Genomic DNA, 27,768 nt, shown 5'->3' on the forward strand with positions numbered 1-27,768 from the left:
CTGGATGTGTCCAACAACACTATATATGTTAAAATATTTTAAAACATTTATGCAGCAGTGGTACACTTTCTTGAATAAGATGTAGAGAAAAGATGGGACCTAACTTGTTTTGACTGGGGTGTTAATGATTTTAGAGCTAATTGGGGCTCCCTTGTAGCAACCTAGCCCCTAGAAGGAAAATCTACAAGGCTTTGTGGAGAGAGAGCAAAGGTAAACATTTTCATAGGACTTAGGAGCCAAAGTCACCTTGATTTTTTTCTTTCAGTGAAACTTAAGCTGCTAAATGCCAAAGTCACTTTTGAAAATGGGACTTAAGAGATTTAGGGACTTCAGTGGTTTTGAAAATTCTATTCCAGATTTAAAAAAAAAAACAATCTTTTAATATGAGTAGTAACTTTCCCTTGGCATGCTTCATCCACAGACCAATCACATTGGGTGATGAGAGCAATTTCAAAGCCACTCCCACTACCTTTATACACTTTTCCATTTATTAGATACTGTTATTAATGCTTTCAAATACCATCACTAAGGTTGCTATTTAGTCACGGATCCCGTGACTTCCAAAGCCCTCCGTGACTTCAGCCAGCCTCAGCTGGGAGCTTCAGGGTCCCCTGCCGCTCCTGGCCACCGTGGGCGGTGGGGGGATCTCTGTGGACGGCCACGGGGACCCCTAGAGCTCCCGGCTGCTACTGGTGGCGGGAGGGACCCCCGGAGCTCCAAACTTCAGAGCCGCAAGCGGAGGGGGACCCTGGAACTCCCAGCCCACCCGCAACTGCCCAAGCTCCTCATTTTATCATGGATATTTTTAGTAAAAGTCGGTGACAGGTCACGGGCTTCCGTGAATTTTTCATTATTGCCCATGACCTGTCACTGACTTTTACTAAAAATATCCATGACAAAATCTTAGCCTTAACCATCACCCTAATGTTACCACCAATATGGTGTGGAAATTTCAGTTATTCCCAAACCTGGGGCTTCCACATGGTGATTTGGTATACTGCTGATAACCTATTATATAGGACAAGATTTTTCTGACATTGATTCTGTGGTTAATTAAGTACTATTGTCTGAAACAACCTTCGTTATTTCATGATGTCTCTTATCTAATATACTTTTTGGATGTTACATTGTTTGTGTGTGATAGGTGTTGAGTGCATCTATTCTGTTATAATTATTATGAGATTAAGAAATTTGTTAAAAATGTAACTGGCCTGAGGACGAGTGAGCTAGCAAACAGAACATGGCACACTTGAACTTAGGAGGGACGTTAAGCAGGTTTGAAATCCATTGTGGAACATCTCAGAAAGTTAAACAAATGGAGGATGGTATTTTACAGGAGGAAAAAGCCCTTTTAATTAGATTAAGTAACAGCATCACTTATGGGTGTGGCCTACTTCTTTTGTTATGTTAAGTAGTAGCGTGAGCCTCCTACTCCATGGCTGCTATCTTGTTACAATGTTAAGGCCTGTCAGGGAATTTGCAGTACTACACCATATTTTGTGTGCTCATTACCATTTTCGGGTATTGTCATAAGGGTTGAATGGAATTGTGTTGAGAGCTCCTGTAGAGCAGTCACTGACATTGTGATACAAAGTTAGGAAAGATTTATCAAAAACAGCAGCATTTTTAAATCATGCACTTGTGAATTGAAGGAAAAATGAGCATAAGTCAAGGATGGGACTCCAGCCTTTCCTTTTAATTGTCCTGGTCTTTGGCTGTGGTGCAGTGATATATTGATGTACATTTTTAAAGGTTCCTTTGAGAGAAAAAAAATAATGAAAATATATGCTTTTTGCATGCGAACGGAACACTTATTTCAGAATAGTCCTAGTAATGCCTATCCTATAGACTTGTGCAAAGACACTTATTGGGCATAAATGTGCCTTATTGGTATTTTGATACAGATATTTACTCTCTTTGTAATGGCTTCTTTCAAGTAGTTAGTGTATGTCTGATGAATTAAATATTTGACACATGTAGCAATTTGAAATGGTTGACTTTTATTTCCTGATATCATTTATATAGCAATTAAAGTCTTATCAAACTTCATATTTGGGAAATATATACGTGCATAGTAGCGGATGGCTTTTTATACCTGCTCTATACTAAAAATATAACTGCATTTGTAATCAGGTGGTTAAGTTGTCATCCAACCTGCTTAAAACAGAACAGTTGTGTCCACACACAAGCTTTTACCATAATACAGCTATGTTTGTAGTGCATATATGTCATGCGGTCTAAATTCGTGTATAACTGCCTTCTGGGAAAATCTGGGCAGCTGTTGGAAACCATCTCAGCAGGGGATAGTTGGGACAGGAGAGCATATAACACAGAAGAGAACTAGCATCTCCTGGGACATTACCCTCTGAGATGTCTTACCACAGCAAAGAATGGTCAAGTAAACGACATGGGCAGGATTGGGGTCCCATCATCAGTACAATGAAAGTGTGCCAAACTGTAACAGGAAGATATCTGAGTGCCGAGATAGACTGCTGGCAAGGTAGAAGGCTATTAACTGCCACAAGTATTGGAATAATAATTAGTAATAATCAATTAACCATGTTGTTTACTGATTACATTCTCAGTTAAATATTGTTGTGGGTGAAGACCCTTGCATTTCAATAGCTTGGCTGTTCAATATTACTTTCTAATTAAGGTCACTCCTCCCTTTATTTAAAAAAAAAAAAAAAGTGCATCCATAGACTGGACTTTGTAGAGGACTTGTGCGATTGCTAGAACTATGGCACAGTAGTAGTAATGGTCAGGTGTGCTGTTAAACTCTAGAATTGCATTTTTTAACCTGAATTTTTAAATTTACTTTTTAAACAGAACATGTTTTTGGCCATTATCAATGATACTTATTCAGAGGTCAAATCAGATATGGCCCAGCAGAAAGTGGAAATGGAACTGTCCGATCTTATCAAAAAGGTAAAGAAGTTTTGTTACAAATACTGACATTGTATTGGCCAGATTCCAGACTCCTTTGTGCCTGGCTTACTGTATAAAATACTAAACTGCTGTATGGGCAACACTGAGTCAAACCAATCTACTGCTGAATAAAGCAAAAAACCCAATGGGCAGTAAAGGCAAGTCAGTCAGAATTAAGTACAAATTAAAATGAATTTTGTAACTTCATGTTGGTTTCTAGTAACCTGAGACTTGGGACGTTGAATCCAATCTCCTTGAATGTGATATACCGGAGAAGTTGAATCGGCATTGATAAAAAGTTCTGATGTGGAACTGGATTAGACTAAACCTTTAAATCTGTCAGGGTTTAGTTTGCTTACTTTATTTTATTTTGAATTATTTTGAATTCTGACTTGCAGTACCTTTTACTGCACAATCATACATGCAGGATGTCACACATTCATATGTACAGTAAAAGCTGTTTTATTCTGCACTTCACCAATCGGAAAGCTCTATAAACCGGCATTTCTGATCTTCATTGAAATTGCAGTTTATAGTCCGGTTGGCGTGGGGCTGGCAAGGGGTTAGGGTTGCTCCTAGGCTGAGTTGCGGCAGGTGGCTCTGCATGCTGCCTCTGCTCGCAGGCGCCGCCCCCAGAGCTCCCATTGGCCGTGGTTCCCAGCCAATGGGAGCTGCGGAGCTAGCCCTCCGAGCGGGGCGGGGGCAGCACATGGAGCCGCCTACCGCGCCTCCGCCTAGGAGCACCCGGGACAGGTCGCTGCTTGCAGGGAGCTGCCTGAGGTGAGCGCCCCGAGGATCCAGCACCCCGCACACCTTCACGTGCCCCAACCTGCTGCCCAAGCCCCCTCCTGCACCCAAACTCCCTCCCAGAGCCTGCGCCCTAAGCTCCAGTCCCGCTTCCGCACCCAAACTCCCTCCCTCTTAGTTAACCGGCATTTTTCACTTACCGGCACCCCTCATTTCCCCAACATGCCGGATAAAACAGCTTTTACTGTACATTGGGAGTTGCTGATTGCAGCCACTGTTTAGGCTACTAAAGTTACGTGCCTACTTTGTGTGTGTGTGTGTGTGTGTGTGTGCGCATATATATAGAGAGAGAGATTTATATCTAGGCCAAGATTTATTTATTTGTGTCATGTATAGAAAGTGGCTAATTTTGTAGCCAGCATAATTTAAAGTTTTGAATGTGATTATTAAAGTAAAGGAGAAAACTAGAAGTGTTGCGTTGTTGGAATGAAGTTGCACAAAATTGCATCTCCAGAATTTATTTCAAAATTAGATAGTGATTTACAAAATGAATAAACTAAATAATATGTTTGTTTTGCACCCAGAACTATTGGTGGGAATTTTTTATATATATAAAGAGAGATGCCTGTCTCATAGAACTAGAAGGGACCCTGAAAGGTCATCGAGTCCAGTCCCCTGCCTTCACTAGCAGGACCAAGTACTGATTTTTGCCGCAGATCCCTAAGTGGCCCCCTCAAGGATTGAACTCAGAACCCTGAGTTTAGCAGGCCAATGCTCAAACCACTGAGTTATCCCTCCCCCCATTTTCAAAGATGCCTAACATAGTTAAAAGCTCAACTCCCATTGACTTCAGTGGGAGTTGGGTATCTGAATCCCTTAGGCTCCTTTGGAATCCTAGCCACTGGTTGCAAGTATGCCTACCATAATTCATAGAAACAGGGAAATGAGAGATGAATAAGATTTACTGGGTTATCTTGTCTATTCAGGCCATGAGGGCCTGATGAAATACATCCTAGAATACTCAAGAAGCTGACTGAGGAGATATCTGAGCCATTAGCTATTATCTTCTAAAAGTCATGGAAGACAGGATAGATTCCAGAGGTGCCCATCTATAAAAAGTGAAATAAAGACAATCCGGGGAATTACAGACCAGTTAGCTTAACTTCAGTACCCAGAAAGATAATGGAACAAATAATTAAGCAATCAATTTGCAAACATTTAGAGGATAATAAGGTGATAAGTAAACAGTCAGCATGGATTGGTCAAGAACAAATCATGTCAAACCAACCTAATAGCTTTCTTTGACAGGTAACAAGCTGTGAATGTGAGGGAGTGGTAGATGTGATATATTTTGCCTTTAGTAAGCCTTTTGATACTGTCTCGCGTGACCTCATAAACAAACTAGGGAAATGCAACCTAGATGGAACTACTATAAGGTGGGTGCAAAACTGGTTGGGAAACCATTCCCAGAGAGTACTTGTCCGTGATTCACAGTCATCTGGAAGGGCATAACAAGTGAGGCCCCCCCAGGGATCAGTTCTGGGTCCGGTTCTGATCAGTATTTTCATCAATAATGTAGATAATGGCATAGAGAGAGCACTTCTAAAGTTTGTGGATGATACCAAGCTGGAGGGGTTGCAAGTGCTTTGGAGGATAGGATTAAAATTCAAATTGATCTGGACAAACTGGAGAAATGGTCTGAAGTAAATAGGATGAAATTCAATAATGACAAATGCAAAGTACTCCATTTAGGAAGGAACAATCAGTTGCACATACAAAATGGGAAATGACTGCTTAGGAAGGAGTACTGCAGAAAGGGATCTGGGGGGTCATACTGGATCACACACTAAATATGAGTCAACAGTGTAACACTGTTGCAAAAGAAAAAAAAAAAAAAAAGCAAACATTCTGGGATGTATTAGCAGGGGTGTTGTAAGCAAGACACAAGAAGTAATTCTTCTGCTCTACTCCGCACTGATTAGTCCTCAGATGGAGTATTGTGTCCAATTCTGGGCACCACATTTCAGGAAAGATGTGGACAAATTGGAGAAAGTCCAGAGAAGAGGAACAAAAATGATTACAGGTCTAGAAAACATGACCTATGAGGGAAGATTTAAAAAATTGTGTTTGTTTAGTCTGGAGAAGAGAAGGCTGAGAGGGAACATGATAGTTTTCAAGTACATCAAAGGTTGTTATAAGGAGGGAGGGAGGATGATTGTTCTCGTTAACCTCTGATGATAGGACAAGAAGCAATGGGCTTAAATTGCAGCAAGGGAGGTTTAGGTTGAAAAACTTCCTAACTATCAGGGAAGTTAATCACTAAGCTAAATAGCCTTGGGAGGTTGTGGAATCTCCATAATTGGAGATTTTTAAGAGTGGGTTAGACAAACACCTGTCAGGGATGGTCTAGAACAGCGGTTCTCAAACTGTGGGTCGCGACCCCAAAGTGGGTTGCTACCCTATTTTAATGGGGTCGCTTGGGCTGGCTTGGACTTGCCAAAGCCCAAGTCCCACCACCTTCAGCCCTGGATGTCGGGGCTCATGTTACTGGCCCCCTGCCTGGGGCTGAAGCCCTTGGGCTTCGGCTTTACCCCCCACCCAACGCCCAGGGCTGCAAGACTTGGGCAGGCTCAGGCTTCAGTCCCCCTTCCTGGAATCGTATAATAATTTTTGTTTTCAGAAGGGGATCGCGGTGCAATGAAGTTTGAAAACCCCTGGTCTAGAAGATAATACTTAGTCCTGCCATGAGTGCAGGGGACTGGACTAGATGACGTCTCGAGGTCCCTTCCACTCCTATGATTATATGATTCCTCCAGTCCTTGTCAGAAAATATTAAATGAGGTTTGACTTCATTCAGGAATGCAAGCAATCTTCTTTACATGAAACAACAAGCAAAACAAAATTAAGTATGCCATTAGAAGTAGTTTTATTTTCTCTTATTTTATTTTCTCCGTTAGGGATACAATAAAGCCATGATTAAACTTAAATTGAAAAAAACTACTGTTGATGACATTTCAGAGAACTTGCGACAAGGTGGGGGAAAGTTAAACTTTGATGAACTACGACAGGATCTCAAGGGGTAAGGAAACCAGTATTTTGTATCTTAAACAATATTCCCAAGGGACTTGTGATACAAAGAATCTGTCTGATTTCCTCCAGGCCTGTAGGGTGTGAGTGGGGGTGAAGCCTTTGTTAAGGTACATTAATGCAAATAAAAACAATATGTAGGAATGCTTCCATGTCAGGTGGGTTGCCAATAAAACTTATGCTTCCTTTTGTATCTAACAGAAGGGTTTTTATGTAAATAAATAGGGTGCTGGAAAATCTGCAGTGTTTCAGGAAAGTCCAAGGGCATTGCAGAAACAAACCTCCCAAAAAATGAGGGGTGGGGGAAGAGAGAAATAAAGGCTAATGGTGTGAGCTGGAGTGAGGTAACTAACTTTTCTTGGCTAGTTGCCTGTAAGTTGGACCCGTCCCCTTCATGGTGAGTGAGGATCAACCGAGAAGTTTTGGCACCATTATTGAAGAGGATTGGTAACAATTCATGGAGAGCAAGATGGTAGCGGCATTTAAGTAGGACCCTGCTCAAAAGGCTACCAACTATTGCCCTCTTTCTAGCCTTCTCTTATTTTTGGAAGGTTTAGAAGTTGGCATTTGAGCAACTCAGTTGCATTTTTGATTCAACATGTGTTCTCCATTCTGACAAGGGGTTTTAGACATATGTATGGTATGAAGGTGGCATTAAAATCCATAGAGAACAATCTTTCCAGTGATGGATGCAAGCTGATTTTTTTTTTCCAGATCTCTCAATAGCCTTTGAGTCTGACTTTCTTGCAGGATTTCATGAGGATGGATGGAGTTTGTCTTATAGTAGATGTGTTCCTCTCACTGATACCAAAGACAGGCAAATGAAGAACCTTTCCTCCCTCAAGTGCTCTTGTAAATGGGGTCCCGTAAAGTTTCATTTTGTCACCTGTCCTGTTAAGCAGAATCTGGGGTAGTTCATGAAATGTTTTGGTCTGCAGAGTCACCGGCATGCAGATGGTAGTTAGGACTAGAGCTCCTGTTGATCATACAGAGATACTGCATTCTCTTTGTTTTTACAATGCTAGTCACAATTAGGGATGTGGATAAGAGGAAACTGTCTTAAATGCAATCCAGAGAAAAGAGAGAGATGCTGTTAGGCAGGAAAAAAACCTCTAAAGCAATGGGCTGGGGCCAAGACTGTTGGTGATATGTACCCAAGCTTTGCCAGCATGGTTAGTGGACTTGGATTCGTGATGGGAAAGCTTGTAGGCAGCACTGAATTAGGCATGTTCTTTGGCTTTTAGAGAATTTGCTGTAGTTAAGACTTTTTTGTCGTCTCTTCTCCCCACCCTCACCCCCAACATTTTTCGCAAAACATCAAAAAAAAAAGGGGGTCCATTTTATCTCCTTTTCAGGAAGGGTCACACGGATGCAGAGATTGAAGCAATATTTACTAAGTATGACCAGGATGGGGATCAGGAATTGACAGAACACGAACATCAGCAAATGAGAGATGATCTAGAGAAAGAAAGAGTAAGTCATGCTTTAGGGCAATTGGAAGACCTTGAACACCATCAGTTGGGTCAATGGAGTTTCTAAGCACCAATTCTCATTTGCATTTGATTTAGACTTACTAATCTATTAGGTTGCCTAACATTTACTCCCAACAAAACTATAAAAGGGTGAAAGGTAGTTCAGTGAATGAGGTCATGCAGCCTTGACCTTCAGCACACAGGTGAAAGTCTATGGATAACGTTTGTTTTTCATGAAGGAGGATCTGGATCTGGACAGGAGCTCTCTACCCCGTCCAATGAGTGGTCGAAGCTTTCCTCGCAGTCTGGATGACTCTGAAGAGGACGATGATGAGGACAGTGGACACAGCTCTAGAAGAAGAGGTAGCAGCTCTAGTGGGGTTTCATATGAAGAGTTCCAAGTGTAAGTGCAAGCAGTGCTGCAATGTGTGGGTTTTTTTAAATATATGTTGCCCTCCAATATAATTCTGGGTATTAACCAAATGAAATCTAAGAAATGTGTTACAAAGCTAACTGTATAAATAGCTATTTATCACTTGAAATCTATTCTCTGCAGTTAAAGTTGCTGTTAGAGGATCCTGGATGAAAATGGAAACAAAAGAAATAGTAACTCCCAGATTTAAATAAATAACCAACTCAAAAAAAAAAATTGGTGCAAAATGAAGGTTACTTACCTGTAACTGGGAATCTTCAGGATGGACTCTGCATATTCAGTGCAACACCGATTGGCACAGCCCAAAAGTAGGAATGTGCAGAGGACACTCAAAGAAATATGGGGTTTTCCTACTTTAATTTGGTTGGTGTCTAATGAGGGCATATGTATGGCAATTTCGTGTGCAGCAAGCCCGTCGTAATTCTACGGTGCATTAACTGGCACCCAGTTAATGTGCAGGACAATAGTGCATTGTAGATTCACATCCTGGCTTGCCACGCACTAAATCGTTGTGTAGACAAGCCCGGAGCCTCTTTGGTGTAATTACTGTAAGAATGAGCCATATCACACCAGAGTCCAAGTTAACACCTCTGCTCTCAGGTGTTTGTGGAAGAATTTCATCCATGCTCATACAGTGGCTGACAACCTGAAAGAAACATTGTCAATGTTAGACTAATTCTAAAAGCCTGCTCTGCTCTTCTTTCATCAGACAAAAATCGAGGTTATTGTACATTCAAATAGAACTAAAGGATCAGCAGGAATTTGTATTACTTATGCTTGTATATTTGGCTGAAATGGTCTCTCTATAGGCCCCAGTCACAGCAAGGATGAATGAAGTGGTTATGACTTAGCGTTGCTAGAATCTGATTGACCATCTTCCTTGTTCAGTAGTAACTGTGTGTAATGATCCCAAACTGTACTAGTTAACATATCCGCAATCAAATGCCTGTGGGGTGGATGTATTTTCCTTATCTCCATACAGGAAGTAGACCGTATCGGTTAATTTGCTTGGGATGGGATTAACTTCATTAGAAATATTACAGTGTAATTAACACTTGTTACTTGCTTTCTAAATCCCCTTCACTTTAAAACATTCCATTAACTTTAAGGTTGTCTGCTATGTTCACCAGCTGTTATATGAAACTTGTTTGACAGGAGGGGTGGGTGGGTAATTAGGTAACTAGATCAAGGGAAAAAATAAACCTAGATGCTGTATTTCTGTAGACCATGATTGTAGAAAATGATTGTATTATATAACATCTAGCTCAGTTAGAGTACATACAGATCAGAATATGGAACCCTTCATTCACCATGGAAATGCATGTCTCTCTTAAGAAGTAACAACAGTTCTACTTATTTTTTTCTTCTCTCTCAAAGTATTGCAGAAATGAGTGTGTTTTAGTGACAGTGTGCTGGGATTCATTTCCGGGCCCAAAATCTTCCTCCGAGGATGCTATGGAAAGCAGAGTGCCTCTTGTACAATCTGTAGCAAACACCAGAAGTGGTACTGACCAGCTGTTGAGTGAGCCCCACCCGGCACTCCATTCCTGTACATTTTATATGATAGGATATCCCAAAAAAAGAAGGAAAACAGAGGACATAATTTAGGAGTTTTACACTTGCCGTCGCCCCTCTCCCTTGCTGAGAAAATTACAAATTATTCCATTGTCATTTTGGTTGTAGGTTTAATAAAAACTGTACAAATGTCATCTGATGACCTTTCCACTTCCTACAAGTCGATTAGCTAAAATCAAATTAATGACTTGAAAATGTCAGTAACAAATATCTGTTGCCTTTAGGTTGGTGAGACGAGTAGATCGCATGGAACATTCCATAGGCAGTATTGTTTCCAAAATTGATGCTGTCATTGTAAAGCTTGAGGCAATGGAGCGGGCCAAACTGAAAAGGAGAGATGTGTTGGGAAGACTGCTAGACGGAGTTACAGAGGTAAGAAACCCCCAGTATGACTTGAGCAGTCAGTTGACTGATCCTAACTAAAGAGCTGTTTTCCATGTAAGTTAGATGATGAGCTCATTTGTTTCTACTTTGCTTTTCTACTACTTCACACATAGGATTGTGATAACTGAGGTAGGCACCTTAGCAATGTTAAGCCAGTGACTATCAGACTCCATTTTGGGTTTATTTACAAGCACTTGATCAAAGTCCAGCCAGAGACTAGTTATCATAGTGAATTAACACATCACTGTGTGAAGGCTCTGTCATACCATGGTGATGGGCACAGTATAAAAACTTGTTGTCACTATTCTGCAGCTGCTACAACAGTACCTTTACCTCTTGTTCAGTGCTTGGTTTAGTACAAAGCCACACTATGGCATGAATTCATCTGAGATGTCTTTCAGAATATTTTATACCTTCTTCCAGATTTTGTTCACAATCAAATTTGGAAGATTACACAGCGAGTTTGTATCTTTCTTTGTATTTAGGATGAAAGATTGGGACGTGACAATGAAATCCACAGGGAACAAATGGAGAGGTTAGTGCGGGAGGAACTGGAGCGTTGGGAATCGGATGACACAGCTTCCCAAATGAGCCACCGCTTGGGAACACCACTTGGACTGAATAGCCAGCCTCGTTCTAGGAATTCCCGTCCATCCTCCTCTCAGTCAACAGAAGGCATTGATGGAAGTGGAGGAGGGAATGGCGGGAGCAACATCCATGTGTAATATTAGTCAATGGGTTGTTTTAAAATTTCAATCCTGTATTATAACAGCAAATACGCTATTTACTATTTGTTTTCCAAAAACAGTGATGAATGTTAAAGCTCCCAGTGTCCCTCTGGGGATTGATCTGTAGGCCATAGGGACATCTAATTTACAACCACTGTGTCAGCAGCTGACAGATGTAAAGTTGGCATTACCTACCTACCCCACTAAATAGGGTGATATTCCCGTTGCCACCTACACTGGCTTTAGGACCATAATCCATCAGTAGCATTGCTTCAAGTGGCTGCACTTATAGGATCTGTGCCAGAGGGTTTTACAGTTTCCCTGTCTTCATTCAGTAAATGCAGCTGTTGGGATTTTTTCTAAGTACTCCCATCTTAATGCTTGCTATGCAGCAGGAGCTCATTTTGGTTATGTAAAATAGGACTGTAAGAATCTACTTTCCCATTAAATAATGCTGGAAACTAGTTTCAAAGTTGTTGTGAAGTAAGTCTCTTCTAAAAGTTTTGATTAATAGTTAGTCAAAAATGCATTTAACTTCTCAACTCAAATGCTTAGATTTCCAGTGCTTTATAATGGGAAATATTATTCTTAAATTCCTATTCTAAAATGTATTATTAAGGTGACTTCCTATATAGTTATTCCTGTTAATTATATTCAACACAAATTACAAACAAGTAACAAGGTCGTGTTTAGTTCATTTTTATTATGAAGTAGACGCATATGCAAGAAGCATATGAATAGTGCATATCAGTGCACTATTGCCAGAGGAAAAAGGCAATAGTGCACTGATACATAGGGAATGTTACTTCATATATTTTAGTGTTTTAAAAGTAGTTCTTTGGGAATTTCTTTACACATAAGAGAGACAAGGTGGGTACGGTAATATCTTCTATTGGATCAATTTCTATTTACACATAACTAATGTGATCATTGTTGTATTTGTGTCTGTCCATAGCTGGCTTTTAGGGCCAAATTTTCAAAAAGGAAGACCTCTGAGCTCCGCATCCAAAACTGCACCTACCCTTTCCACAATTACATGCAGAAATTAGGTAAACAGTAGATAAGTTGTGAAAAACATCAATTAATCTTGGGGGATTCAAGGGGAGAGAGAAATTGACATTTTGAACATTTCTGATTAGCTCTAGCAAGTTTTCATTCCAATTCAAAGGCAGGGGCCTAATTAGTTTCTTATGTATGCACTTACCTGACCTGCATGAGCAATTGGAGGTATATTTCTGCATGTACACGTTTTTCTGTAGGGAACTATGCTACATCCTTTTGAAATTGTAGTCTTTAGTATAATCAGCACTTTTTAGTAGAAGGCTTGCTGGATTTGAGACTGCAGTAGAGCTTTGAAGCAGCAACTGCACTGACAATGATTTGAGTTTGGTGTACAGAAAATTAGAGGCAAATATGTACTATTTTTGATAGTAGTATATATTTAGATATAGTGAAATATGGGAGTCTTCACTTAAGCTGACAGTTGCCTTAAGATTAACTGTAGGTTTAAAGGGGAATGGAAAACTTAATATTCAGATGAAGTACACAGTATTCTAAGTGCGTAGATTTGTAGGGTGTAAGAAGGAAAATGTCCATGCCTTTTTATTGATGCTGGTGGCTTTCATGTTGTGCTGCTTATAGGAATTGCTTCCTGTAATTAACCTTAAGTACCTTATATTTTTGTGTTAGTATTTTTGGTTTGGTACTGAATCAAATACACCTCCAAATATTGCAGTTTTCCCATATCTATATATACCAGCACTTGTTGTCATGTTACGGTGTCATCCAAGACACATTCCATATGACCAGAGCACTTGTCCTTGATAAAAACAAAACTTTTCTTATGTTAAATTTACAAGAAAGTGCATGTTCAGTAACTTACTCATCTTAGATGAAGGGACTTCTCCCCTACTGAGAGCTGAAATTTCCCAACAGACTATCGGTCAAGCTCCACCACTGCCAAGTGGATAAGAAATTAATCCAAATAGTTACGGTTAAGATTTTATCACAGTTATTTTTAGTAAAAGTTAGGGATAGGTCACTGGCAATAAACAAAAATTCACTGAAGCCCCTGACTTTTATTAAAAATAACTGACAAAATGGGGCTGACAGGGGGATAAAAGCCTGAACCCCGCTGCAGGAGGAGAGGAGAGGTCTAGCACCTGCTGCCGCTGTGGTTCACAGCTCTGGGGTCCCCCCCCACTGCCTGTGGAAGCTGGAAGCTGTGTGGTGGGCCCTCCTAAGCCCACAGCGGCTCAGAGCACCAGGGTCCCTGATAGCTTCAGCCCTGCCTCTATGGAGCTGAAGCGGAAAGCGTCATGGAGGTCTCTGAAAGTCATGGAATCCTGGTCTTCCGTGACATAATCTAAGCCTTAATAATAGTATACAAAACCTTCTGTTACATTACTGTGTCGGAGGTATATTTCAAGGGGTCAGTTGGCTAATTGATAAGATTGTTTTTGTAAGCTCTAAAAAATTAGTATTTGGTCTGTTGGGGCATAGGAATATCAAAATGCCAGATACAGTATTATATGTCATGTAGTTAAAGTTTAAAACCAATCATCTGACCAAACAATTTGGCTTCACAGGAAAGAGGTTGCTAGTGCTCAGTTAAAGTGATCTTTTGTTATAAAGACAAGACATGTTGGATGTTGCTGCAATATCATGCTGCAGAACTAAGGAAATTTGCATTTGTGAAGTTATCTTTTCAAAACACTACAGCTATCACTGTGGCTTTAAATGTGTCCTAAAATTGTACCTTTCTCTAAACTAATATCGAACAAAGCTTTTCTTTTATTAGTATGTTAACTATGAAAACCAAAATGTTTGCATTCATAGCTATATTTGTTCATCTGTATATCTGTAACGTGTCGTTACTTAATAACAAACTTCATTTTGAAGTGCAGTAAGCTTTCATGGGCTATCCATGTGTGTTGACAATATGCCATGCAAGAAGTACATGGCAACTAGACAAATGTGTTATACATTTTTTATTATGGTTTCATTTTAAGTTTAGATTCTCTTGTAACTGTTACTTTGTTTCTAGGGTAAAGGGTTTCTTCTAAGTAAGTGTAAAGTTTTGCATTAGCATGTGGTCTTATTAGGAAGCTGTTAATTATGCAAGTCTTCCACAGTTATCAAAGATTTATTGGTCTATAATACTGAGCACTTTACTTCCTAATAAAGATTTTACATATGAAAATCACCAATGTGTATGAGAATTATGGACAAAAATAGGCTGCATTTAAATCAGTCTCATTATGGGCAGTGTCCGGTATTTGACATGTTGCTTTTCTCTTCCCCCTTCTTCCCATCCCCCTGTACTGTTTTAAAAATTAAAAAAATATGGCTGCAGAACCACACTGATCCTCTTCTTTGGTAGAACCCAAAGGAAACTGAAGGCCTAGTCAGTTTCACTTACTGCCCTGCCCATCTGCATTAGATAAGGAAACTAAATTCTCATCCAACTTCACTTTATATAGTTTTTTAAACTATATATTTCTAGGTAGACATGTTTAGATATTTTTTTCAAGTGCTTTCTTGAGCTAGCTGTCTGCCACTATCAATAATGCAGACTAAGCCTTTGTCACCTTAGGATGTCAAAGATGCTTCTCTGTTTACATCTCCCTTACTGCTGATCTGGGGTTTGTACAGCAATCCTTGGTCCCTGGAAATCCCAGGCCTAAATTGTAAGCTGTCAGCAATCCTCTGCTGTCTCCATGCGCGTGAGACTTTTGTAATAGATGTAGCTCGGTAGCAAGCAGTATTAGTAAAAACTGAACACAGTTATCAAAATCTTTAATGTAATCTTTGAAAATGTTAAAACATTTTTAGTCCATTCACTATCAAAACTGCATTGTAATGTGTTATACTAGATGCTTGTTAACTCAGCTGAATTAAGAGAACTTCTTCAGGAAGCGCAGTTTCAAATATGCAATTGTAAAGAAGATTAGTGTCATGCATAGAAGAGCCACATAATTCCTCCACATGCCCCAAGCAGACACTTCAATGCCTTGCATTTTCAAATATTCTTCTCCAGTGCAGCTAGTCAATACAAATTAAAGTTTAAAAAGTTAATCCTTTGTAAAGATCTGTAACTGAATATTTAATTTGCTTGTTTTCATAATTTTGCTGAAAAATGCTTTGGTCCAATGCAAACAAACAGAATGGTGACCAAGGATAGATTAACCTGTGTCAGGAAAAAAAACAGGTTCAAACCTCAACTCTAATACTGAATTTGAACCTTTGCTATTCAGTTTGCATCAGCCTGCATAAATAGTTACTCTACTCTGAAGAGGCCTTGGACTTGTAATACTTTTTAGGGCCTCAAGCTAGCAAATTTTGCAAGTTAGCATGTTGCATATTGTGGAGAAAAGAAAAATCTGAATTTAAAAGTCTTTGTGAAGAATTTGAAGAGATTAGCTGAGTACAACCTAGCAGAGAGTACCAAGACTAAGGGAAATTCCTCTTCCCTTCACTATTCTTTGGTAATAAACTATGAGATCTTCAAAGTGCAATTTTAGATATGCAATAAGAAATTAATATTACAAATATAAAGCACACATTAAAAATATTCTGTTAGGTCCTTTTCTACACAGGAAAACTTGCCATGTCCTGAAATGGTTTTCAAGAACAGATCTTAAACTGTTCCAGGATCACTACCTGTTCTCTCAAATGCTTTCTTTAAAAATTGTCCCCTCTACTTTCTCTAGCACTTGAAATAGTTTTAAATGTCTAAGCTTTACATGACTTATCTGAAATGAACCACCAAATATTTGAAAACCAGAGACTGACCCACTGGGAGCTGCGGCACCAGGAAAACAATGACAAAAAAATCTCAAATTCAATTTTGTAGTTTACGGAACTTGGGCTCCTTGCAAGAGCTTGTTTATAATAACTGCATACTTACATTGTAAATGGACTAGAAGTGATGCAACTTACATTGACCCCAGTCACATTGGCATTCTGGCAAAAGCTTAGACCTGTAAATTCATTAATTTGCAAAGCCTTTAAAGATAAAAACAAAAATATTAGGTAGTCAAGGGGGAACCTCTAAGCAGGTTTAATAAATTACTACATACTAAACAAACCAACAAAAGTTTCCATTAAAGTATATATCAAAATTGTAAGCCAAGATCTGAAAAACTGTCTGGAATCGAAGCTTTTTTTCTAGGGTGTTGAAGAAATCCTTCCACTGAAAACAGTTTAGTCTAATTTTCAGATAATCACATTTAAAGTATTGGTAAAATACTGTGAAAATACCCCCCTTTGTGACATAAGTGCAAACATTATCTTTGCCATAGGCACAGGGCCTGCTGCTGCACAGACAGTGCTATTGGGAAACGTGCACGATGGAAACTCATTGAAACAGAGCAAAAATGTCTCTGAACTAAAATAATACTACTGGCTCATTTCTCTTATGCTATAAGCCACAATATCTATTCCTTTCAGCTTTTTCAATTATTTATTTTATATGACAGGCCTCTAAGGCATGCCACTTCTTTTTTTTTTTCTCCCTGCCAGCTCCAAAACACTGATCAGATTGACTGTGTATTCTCTACTAAATTTCATAATTATAACGCCAGAAGGAACCATTGTGATCATCTAGTCTGACCATCTGTAATACTCAAGTCATAGAAGTTCCCTAAATTAATTCCTGTTTGAACTAGAGAATATCTTTTAGATAGTGCGTTCAGGATTGCAAATCATTTTAAGACACGTGACTGTGGCAAAGGTCACAAAAATCAGAAAATAAGATCTGAATTATGGTTATATATGACATAAGTGTATAGTTCAAAAGAGGCCACTTCTACAGCAGCAACAGGGATACAGCTTTCAGATTAGCACTACTGGGCTCACTTTAGCAATCTGTATAAACGTTTGAAAGGAGTGTACTTATTTGTGTTACAGTTGTGCCTGATGCCCTTATTAAAATTGAGACTCACTCTGTGCTTGTATATGCCTGGCACAGTAAAGACAGTCCCGCATTTGAAGAGTTTACAATCTAAATAGAAAAGGTGAAAGACATGCGGAAAAACCAGGATTTTATTATGTTTTCTGGTTGTGGAGGAGAAAGCCACTCTTTTCCCTTCTTTGTAACTATTGCTGAAATTGACATAATCCGGTTTTTAAATACCCCACCTCAGCATTACCTAAATCTCACTGGTACCCAGGCATGCTATTATTAAAATGTTATGGCAATAAAGTAAGGGAATTATCCAGTTTCACATGAAATAAGCAATGGCGAAAACGTAAGAAATTAAAAATGCAGAGGAGTTAGGAAGTTGTTCATACTTCTAAGAGCAAATGAGAAACCACCATTATAGCAGATACTTAAGTTAGATTAGTATTAATTATGTATTGTGGAGAGCAGTTCTGCAACCTGCAAAGAATCAGGATGACTCGAGTAATCTTTTTCTGGCCCTACTGCTATTTATGATTATCTATTGATTGCATTTTCTTGAGCTATGCTAATTTGTATTACAATACATATCAAACTGAGACCAACTGCACTGTACTGAGAATGTAAAGAGACAGGGAGAACTTATCTGTGTAAGTTGTATTTACCAATTATAACTGGAATAATATTATTTGACATTATTTCTTATAAGATAATGGTGATCTCTTTCAAAAGGTGTTTCCAGCACAATGCACAGAAAATGTAGCACTCACTGTCAGGCCGTAGCGAGGGATGCTGAAATAGTTCAGCCAGAAAAGCCAAGATTCGATGCTTGTGAGATTTACCAGCAAGCCAGAGAAAATCTACAAACAGTAAAGAAACAGTCAAAAGTACGTCCTGAGAATTTTGCAGAGTCCTGAGTCATTTTAGATCGTGACATGCTTAGGGCTTGTCTACACTTGAAACATCCTTCCCTCCCTTGCACCCCCAAGGCAGTAGCTAGGTCAACGGAAGAATTCTTTTATTGGTATTGTCTACGAAGGGACTTAAGTCATCTTAACTACATGGCTCCTGGGTTTGGATTTTTCACACCCTGCATGAAACAACCTAATTTTCTAGTGTAGACCAGGTCTTATTCAGTGTACAGAAATAATTCCCATTAATGTTAAATGTACACATGCACGATGAGTATAGAATCCTAAATCTGGGCCTGATCCTGTAGGCTTTACCTGCTCCCTGTCAATAGGAATAGGATTAGGCCCTTTGTTACGCGAGATGTTTAGTTGTTCCATGGTCTTGGACAGCAAGGGAAGAAATGCACTGGAGTTGTATTTGAGGCAGAAGTTTACTTAGAATCTTTTCGGGACAGTTTCTTTCTACCTGGAGCAATAGTGGCCTGCTGGGCCGTCACTAGTTTTTTGGCAGGAAACAAAGGATTTTCACTCAGAAGCACAGGTCTTAAGCCTCCTCCTAAAGCAGGCGAGTCCTAAGGAACACGAGCCTTTCTCTGGTCCCCAGCAGTAGGAAAGCCTGGAATCGCCCTCAAGTCATACTACAGCAAGTTGGAGCTTCCCTTTTCTAACCTTTGACATCCTAAACTAGGAAGAACTCAAGAGGGGAAATCCAGCAGTTCCTCAGCAACAATCCTCTGACATGATTTAATTATAGAAATAAAAGGCCTAAATCTTGGTCAAGACAGGCAATGGGTAAAAATATAAACAAAGCTGACAGAAATGACCACCGCCCTGGAAAAGAAAAGCTCCGTAATCTGCTCTGGAAGAGCAATCCAATAGATTTTTCTCTTTATAGGTAAGAATAATCCATATCGGAGGGGGACAAAAATAATCATTGAGTTCAAGGACTTTGATTAGGCTCTGGTGTATTCCACAGAATCTTCCAAAAGCTTTCCTCCCTCCTGCAACACTACCAGCAGTTACACCCATACTTGCCAAGGCCATGCAAAATAGTCCTATTCAAGTCATGTAATTCTGCAGAGGTGATAACGCCTAAGGAGTCAGAGACCAATCGTACCCCTCAAACACTAGTCACTTGCAAAGCAATGGGGAGCCACTGCTCTGGGCCACTTTGCTTTTTTTACACCTGCTCACTTGAGCTGTCTCACTTTACAGGAGATGTGTCCATAATGTGATCTGATATCAAGAGGAAGGATTAGGCAGTATTCTTAAAATTCCAGAGGACTCTGCTGATGTGCTTCAAAGCACATATAAATAGTTTTCTATAAACAAAGTACTTACACATGGCATTTCATTGGCATTTCTTTTGTACAACAAACATTTAAGAGAAAAAACAAAAATGTATCACTTACAATCATAAAAACAAAGCAAATATTTATGAGGAGATTAGCGACAGCCACAACATCTTGTCCCGTTGCTATAGCCAGAGCCATAGAACTGGCTGTGTAGGCGACCAGTATAAGGGTAACCATCATGATAAAGAAGGCTCCAATTGTTGGCTTGAAACCTAAGAAATGGGGGTGGAAAAAGTCTGTCTGTCTTTTCCTAGATTAGGGTTTTAATGTGTACTATGCACATACCTTTTTGTAGTACCACAGTACATAGTTTGCTTTTATTTGCAGAAAAGGAGTATTATCAACCATAAAGTGTTCTGTCCTACTGCATGAACACCACTTTAAAGAAAATGAATATCTTGGATTACAATAGGAATTCAGAATGGAAACCTATATCCATTGTACCTAAAGCTGAGTCAATTAAAAGGCCAAATAAAGAAGTAGTCCAGCTGCAGGGAAGGAGTAGTAAGGTCATCCTCCCTTCCTGCATGCTGGTTTACTCTCTGCCCCCTTCTGTTGTCTGATACCCTTCTGATCTATGCTTGCCTAATTTAGAGCAAGATTTTTATTTTTTTACTTTCATTCATGGTGAGCAGTCCTACTGATTTGATCGTATTAGACTGTAATCTTGTCAAGACAGGGATGATGTCTCTTTAATCCCTGTTAGGTGCCACACAATGGTACTGTATTGTTTATTGTCATGAATAGTAATAACTGGATAGATCCTCAGCTGGTGTCAATTGGTGTAGCTCGATTAATGTCAGTGAAGCTACCCAATTTACCTCAGCAGCAGATCTGGTCCAATCAATTTATTAACATAGTTAACTTGTAGAAAAGTCAAGTTCATTAATACCCTTGGGTCTCTTGCTCCATAACCATTAGATTAGACAAATCCTAAAAAGGCATACACAGAATTTGGGAGGAATGCATAAATGAGTGTAAAAGCTTACAAAAGCTAACTTCAGATTTGTATTAACAGTAAGTAGCTTCAAAACAATCTATTTACCAACCTACTCCCAGAATAAAGGTTTTCTATAAGCTTATGCTAAAGGGAGGAAAAAAATAAAAAATGGGACAAGGACCCTATAAGGAAGAAGTGCAAACAGACAACCTGTGGATAACTGAATTATTTGCCAAAGGAAAGAGTGAATGACCATAGTTCATTTTGATGCAGCTTTCTTTTACAGGATACTTGCCTATTAAGAAATAATTTATACAGGTGAAGATGATGCTTGGTAAAGTCCTCATGGGTATTAAATCAGCTATTATCTTTGAGAAAAAATATGCAGATACTCTGTAGTAACCACTGATATATTCATGTCTAGAACACAGAAATATATATGTATATTACAGATTATATTTCAGTAATAAAGCAATGAAGCCATATAGACTGGGATTTTCAAAGCAGCCTAAGGGAGTTAGACACCCAACAGCCATTAATTTTAATGGAATCTGGGCACCTAAATCCCTGCCATGATCTATAGTGATCAACTTACATTTTAACAAACACTTTAAAGATCTCCTGAAACCTTATAATACAGGGTACATAGGAGTACTGATTGAGCTTCTCTTATTCATTATTTTGTAGCTTAGGGTACGTATCGGGGGGGTAGCAATCAATTTATCCGGGATCGATATATCGCGTCTCGTTAAGACGTGATATATCGATCCCTGAAGGCGCTCACCGTGAACTCCACCAGAGCGAGCAGCAGTAGCACAGTCAACGGGGGAGCCGCGGCCGTCAATCCCGCGCCGTGTGGACCCCAGGTAATTCGATCTAAGATACTTCGACTTCAGCTACGCTATTCCCCCCCCCCCCCGTGTAGACCAACCCTTATTTAAGCACTATATTAATCATCTCATCTTTAATCTAAACAATCCCACTTTCTTCAATCTATTTTTATATGAAACTCTTTCTGTGCCTCAAATCATTGACACCTTCTCTGAATCCACTCTATTTCTGCTGTAACCTTTTTGAGATTGGATGACCTGAACACCCTATTCCATCCTTTGTGGTGAAGACAGATGCAAAGAAATCCATTTAACTTCTTTGCAGTGTTTATATTCCTTAATTGTTCCGTTTATTTCCTGTCAGTCTAGTGGATTTATTGATTCTGAGATATACTTACATATTTCCTTTTTTGATTTTATGTCTTTAGCTATTTGCTTTTCATAACCCTTCTTAGTCTTCCTTATTTATAGCTTACATTTTTATCTTCCATAGTTTATGCTCCTCTTTATTCTCTTCATTTCTTGATTCATACTTACTTAGCTTGAATAACCTCTTGAACTTTGGTATTTGACCATACTGCCTTTTTCTTGCCCTCCTGGTACTACTTTTAGTTAGGGAGATACATCGCTTCCATGAATTATGAACTGCTTAAGCAGGCTCCATGCTGAGTCTAGTGTTTTTATCCCTTAATTTTGACTTTAGAGTCTTTTTGATTATCTTCTTCATTAAAAAAGAAAAAAAAAAAAACCCTCCTTGCTCAAGTTTACAGTGCTAGTTTTTGGTATCATCCCTTTCCTACAAATGTTCAGTTTAATTATTTTGGTGGTCACTATGACTTAGTGGTTTGATTATAGTTACTTCTTGGACCAGCTCTTGTGAGTTTCACTTGGGACTAAATGGAGAAAAGCCTGTTTACGCTTATCTTTGCTGCAGAGTTCATTTGGTCTCTTATTCAGGTGTTGATCCTGTCCACAAACAGAAACATCTTATGCGAGTTGGTAGTGCTTTACACCCGAGCTAGCTGAGCTATAGGCTAAAGCCCAGAGACTTTGATACTGAGGGTGGTAGCCCACCGACTGCACTGTGGATACAGACTTTTTTACATGAGCCCTAGAACAGTGGTTCTTAACCAGGGGTACACAGCAGTCTTGCAGTGATACAGCAACTCAACTAGATATTTGCCTAGGTTTACAACAGGCTACATAAAAAGCACAAGGAAAGTCAGTACACACTAAAATTTCATGCAGTGACTTGTTTATACTGCTGTATAGAATATACACTGAATTGTAAGTACAATATTTATATTCCAATTTCTTTATAATTATATGGTAAAAATGAGAAAATAAGCAATTTTTCAGTAATAGTGCACAGGGCCAGATTAACGCAGGGGCTTTAGGGGCTGCATCCCAGGGCCTCGGGCTAGGGGCGCAGCAGGGCTCAGGCAGGCTGCCTGCTTGCTGTGGCCTCACGCCGCTCCTGGAAGTGGCCAGCTGCTGGCACGTCTCTACAGCCCCTGAAGTGGCGGGGGAGGCAGCTCCACATGCTACCCCCACCCCCAGGAACTGGCCAGTGGGAGCTGCGGGTGTGGTGCTTGCAGACATGGGCAGCGCACAGAGACACGCTGTCCCCCTTCTCCCCCCTGGGTATGCAGAGATGTGCCAGCAGCCGGCTGCTTCCAGGAGCGGCATGGGGCTATGGCAGATGGGCAGGCAGCCTGCCTGAGCCCTGCTGAGCTGCCTCTGGTAAGCGCCTCCCGGATGGCACCTGTACCTCACACCCCCTCCTACACCCCAATCCCCTGCCTCAGGTCAGAATCCCCTCCTGCACCTAACTCGCTCCCAGAACCCTCACCTTCTCCCGCAGCCCAGCCTGGAGCCCCCTCCTGCACCCAAAGTCCCTCCCAGAAAGAAAGTAATATAACAGCTGTTCTAAGGGAAGAAGTAGGCTATTTTGAATTAACTTAACTATATTCTACATGTTTTAAGCCTAAAATGTAACCACAGAATGGCTTTGTTTATTAAAAGTTTAGTATAGCGTTAATAGCCTCGATGCCATAATTGTGATCATTTTGTTTTAAATTAGGAAAAAGGGGCCCACAAAATCACAGGAGAGTTAATCTGGCCCAGCTAGTGCGCTGTAACACTTCTGTATTTTTATGTCTGATTTTATAAGCAAGTAGTTTTTAAATGAGGTGAAACTTGGGGGGTCCTCAAGACAAATCAGATTCCTGAAAGGGGTATAGTAGTCAGTCTATGATTCTATGAATCTTTCCAATCAGAGTTGCTCAAAGCAGGACCAATCCCCAACTAAATCATCCCAGCCAGGGCTCTGAGATAGGTAAATATCTCCATATAACATCCTCCTAGTGAAAAAGTTTTTCCTAATATCCAACCTAAACCTCCCCCACTGCAACTGGAGACCATTACTTCTTGTTCTGTCATGTCTAGATCCATCCTCTTTGGAACCCCCTTTCAGGTAGTTGAAAGCAGCTATCAAATCCCCCCTCATTCTTTTCTTTTGCAGACTAAATAATCCCAGTTCCCTCAGCCTCTCCTCATAAGTCATGTGCTCCAGTACCCTAATCATTTTTGTTGCCCTCCGCTGGACTCTTTCCAATTTTTCCATATCCTTCTTATAGTGTGGGGCCCAAAACTGGACACAGTACTCCAGATGAGGCCTCACCAATGCCAAATAGAGGGGAATGATCACGTCCCTCGATCTGCTGGCAGTTCTCCTACTTCTACAGCCCAAAATGCCGTTAGCCTTCTTGGCAACAAGGGCACACTGTCGACTCATATCCAGCTTCTCGTTCACTGTAACCCCTAGGTCCTTTTCTGCAGAACTGCTGCCTAGCCGCTGACTACCTAGTCTGTAGCAGTGCATGGGATTCTTCCATCCTAAATGCAGGACTCTGCACTTGTTCTTGTTGAACCCCATCAGATTTCTTTTGGCCCAGTCCTCTAATTTGTCTAGGTCCCTCGGTATCCTATCCCCACCCTCCAGCGTATCTACCACTCCACCCAGTTTAGTGTGATCTGCAAACTTGCTGAGGGTGCAATCCACACCATCCTCCAGATCATTAATGAAGATATTGAACAAAACCGGCCCCAGGACCGACCCTTGGGGCACTCCGCTTGATACCGGCTGCCAACTAGACATTGAGCCATTGATTACTACCCGTTGAGCCCGATGATCTAACCAGCTTTCTATTCACCTTATAGTCCATTCATCCAGCCCATACTTCTTTATCTTACTGGCAAGAATACTGTGGGAGACCGTATCAAAAGCTTCGCTAAAGTCAAGGAATAACACATCCACTGCTTTCCCCTCATCCACAGAGCCAGTTATAGTGAGTGAGAATCACTGCCCTAGAATAAGCATTTCTAAGAAACATGTTTAAAATATCAAGGAATTGTTTCTCTAAACTTTATAACATTTGATTAGTTTACATGTGAGCAGCTGATTGTGGTGAGAGCAAGTTGTATTTAAATTCTGCATCCAGCCAATAAACCTTATAGTAGCCTCACTCTTCTCAAATGGTATCTGTGACAGGGTCTGAATGGCCTAGGGAAAAAAATGTAATATTTTCTAAAATTCCCCTAATCCTGTTTATAGTCTGCTTCTCCTTAAACTGCTACATCTCCATGAAAAATGTATAGCCCCAGTGACTTTCTTCAATCCTTCTTCCTGAAGATAGGTGTTTTGCCTAATCAGTCAAGAAACAGGAACACCACCACAGCTTTAAAAGTTGTTCTATGTTTCTCACACTTTAACAATGCCATATTCCTCAGCTGTGAAAATCAATTACCTAAAATCTAGATTGCTGACATCATAGATGTGAAAATTGACTTCTTTTACTTAGTTGGCAGTAGAGTTTTTGACCTTATCTATTAAACATATAACAATGACAACCAGTTTCTGGTTTGAGGGCTATACTTCTGTTGAGAGAGACTAGTAATCAGGGGTAATACTGTGGGGGACAAAGTGGTAGTAATCTATTCAAGCTCTGCCTCCAGCTCCAGAATAATTGGGTTTTTCTGTTAAAATGACAAGCAGACAGTTATCAATGCTCATATTCTCATTATCATTAAACTTTTGAGTTAATACCATACTTAAGAGCTGGGATAGTTCACATCTATCTTCGAACCAAATGCTAAGCTGTGCCTTCAGTAACAAATTCATCACTAGACCCTAAAGATGACTGATAGATAGATAAGGGGCAGTTAGTGTATAAGTTAAAGATAAACTGATACAGCATCAAATAAAACAACATGAAATGCTTTCTATTACACAGGGATTTACCTACATAAATATCTTTTTTTCTGTGACAAAAAGTTCAATTGTTGTAACACTGCTCAAACACTGATTGGTGGTCAAAAAGAATAAAGCACCAACTCTGTGGAAAGAACAAACAAAAGCAAGAAAATTAGCTATGCAAATAGCTTTTTTAGCTACTGAGGAAGGAAGAACATTTATCAGAGGGAGATGGGTATACTGTTACTACATGAAAATGGAATAAAGATGCAGGAAGCAAATTAACTGTTTACTGGAACTAATCACCTTTTGATCTTATGTTAGAAAACAGTCACACTTCTGGCTGAGAACAGCCGGAAGCTGCTTCCAATGTAGTCCATCAACTCCCTTTGTTGTATATACCCTAGGTACTGCTCCGTGTAACATAACCTTATGGATCTTATTAAACTCCTTAGTGCAGGGACTGTCTTTTTGTTTGTGTCTGTGCAGTGCCTAGCACAATGGGTCCTGGTCTATGGTCTCTTGATGCTACCATGGTACAAACAAACATTGTTTTTCCTCTCTCACAGATACTTCTTAAAAATGTAATTTATTTTCTACAGTGTGTAGCTGTCTGCTTGCTCTAGCACAAGAACAGAGGCTAAGTAAAAATCTAAACAAAATGAACTATACAGTGTGATTTGTATGCCCTATTAAAATGTTCAGTTCCCATGTTTACTAACCTGTTCTGAATGCCACTGGAATCATTTTTTATTCCAGAGAAAATGGCCCCTACAACTACTCCCAGACCAGTTGTAATACACAGCTGAAAGAAAAATCAAGTAAGAATTTGCATTTTATTTCAGATAATTATAATTGAAAATTATAATAACTACAGTAATAACCTAACTAAACAGCAACAGCGGTTACTCATTAGTGAAGTGACAAAAATGTTTTTACAAAATACTCTACAGTATTTTATTACATTCTATTTTCATTCTTCGTTCTGACGAGAGTAATGTGATTTTAAAACCAACAAGAATTATACATTAACAGAATTTTTGTATCGCTGTTCAAACAAATTTCAATAAATTCTTAGACTTTATTTGTGCAATTTCTATAAACAATTTAATGGTAGAAGATGTATGGCTAGCTACTGTACAGCTCAAAGATGGTAGGATTGCTTCAAACAGATATTAAAACTGATTTAATGAGAGGGATCCAGATATATGCTCCCTACTGGAAAATAAACATCTGGTTCATTCACTGTTGCCTCAAAAATCAGACACAAGATCAGTATAGAAAATATGTAGAGTAACCAAAGTAGGTCTGCAATGAAAACTATGACAGCAATGAAAGAAAATAGTTGGCATTCTGGAATCTTGCAGATGAAAGCAACATGAATAGCATCTACAAAAAACTGAAGTGCATCTGTGCACCAGGAAAAAAAGGAAGTGTGACGCTCAGAGCAGATGATATAGGAAGATAAACTGACAAATTTGAAATTATTTCTTCCTGGAGAGCTCTCTTGGGTGGCATCAGAAGCTTGTCATCAATCATTCTAAGAGGTCAACTGATCATATAAACAAGATAAAACAATTCCAGCTTTAACATTTTTTGAGAAAAATCAGTAAGTCTATATATCCGCTCAAAAGTCACTCCTCACTAGGGGCTTCTGGATGTCTTCATTATGAAAATAAAAAATTTAACATAGTCTTTGACGGTTATTTGTATCTATCTGGGAATTTGCAGTCAGGACAAGTGTTTAAATTGTGATTATCTTTAATCTGAATCAGAAAGAGAGCAGAATATAGTATGGAAATTACAAGGAGACTTGCTTTCTATATATCTATGGTTAATACTTTCATAGTTTTATAAATTTAAGACCAAAAGGGACCATCGTGATCTTTAGTCTGACCCCTTGCATAGCTATATAATATCACCCAGAAATTCCTGGGTCAAACCCAGTAACTTTTTAAAGGCATCCAAGCTTGATTTAAAGATTATAAGTAATGAATAATTCATTGTGATGTATGATTATAATATGACCATATATATCATTCTTGCTGTTATATGAATGCAACAAATCTTATATCAGGTATGTCATGTAAGGTATCAATGGAAAAGTTACAATCTATTAAATATGATTATCCTGTTTGTATACATATATCATCCTTTCACCTGAAGTTATGAATATTGACTATATATCTGTATTACAAATGTGTTTGCTCCTGAGGTAACA

The 27,768-nt window shown here is 39.5% G+C and overlaps 2 protein-coding genes across 2 annotated transcripts in view; one reads left to right on the forward strand and one right to left on the reverse strand.

Moving 5' to 3' along the window:
- PKD2 (polycystin 2, transient receptor potential cation channel) overlaps positions 1-14,559 on the forward strand; it is a 42,164-nt gene extending 27,605 nt beyond the window's left edge. Inside the window, exons 10-15 of the mRNA XM_054029598.1 lie at positions 2,830-2,928; positions 6,633-6,754; positions 8,118-8,235; positions 8,474-8,637; positions 10,467-10,614; positions 11,112-14,559. Coding sequence (XP_053885573.1) covers positions 2,830-2,928; positions 6,633-6,754; positions 8,118-8,235; positions 8,474-8,637; positions 10,467-10,614; positions 11,112-11,351 — 891 coding nt within the window. The 3' untranslated portion in view covers positions 11,352-14,559. The remainder of the gene's footprint in view (positions 1-2,829; positions 2,929-6,632; positions 6,755-8,117; positions 8,236-8,473; positions 8,638-10,466; positions 10,615-11,111) is intronic.
- A 691-nt stretch (positions 14,560-15,250) lies between these two features.
- LOC128838270 (broad substrate specificity ATP-binding cassette transporter ABCG2-like) overlaps positions 15,251-27,768 on the reverse strand; it is a 35,207-nt gene continuing 22,689 nt past the window's right edge. The window contains exons 9-15 of the mRNA XM_054030323.1: positions 26,270-26,352; positions 25,600-25,689; positions 20,758-20,882; positions 19,580-19,734; positions 18,027-18,116; positions 16,264-16,361; positions 15,251-15,398 (exon numbers count right to left, since the gene is read on the reverse strand). Coding sequence (XP_053886298.1) covers positions 15,251-15,398; positions 16,264-16,361; positions 18,027-18,116; positions 19,580-19,734; positions 20,758-20,882; positions 25,600-25,689; positions 26,270-26,352 — 789 coding nt within the window. The remainder of the gene's footprint in view (positions 15,399-16,263; positions 16,362-18,026; positions 18,117-19,579; positions 19,735-20,757; positions 20,883-25,599; positions 25,690-26,269; positions 26,353-27,768) is intronic.

The sequence above is a fragment of the Malaclemys terrapin genome, chromosome 5, assembly GCF_027887155.1.
Source record: "Malaclemys terrapin pileata isolate rMalTer1 chromosome 5, rMalTer1.hap1, whole genome shotgun sequence".
NCBI lineage: Eukaryota > Metazoa > Chordata > Testudines > Emydidae > Malaclemys > Malaclemys terrapin.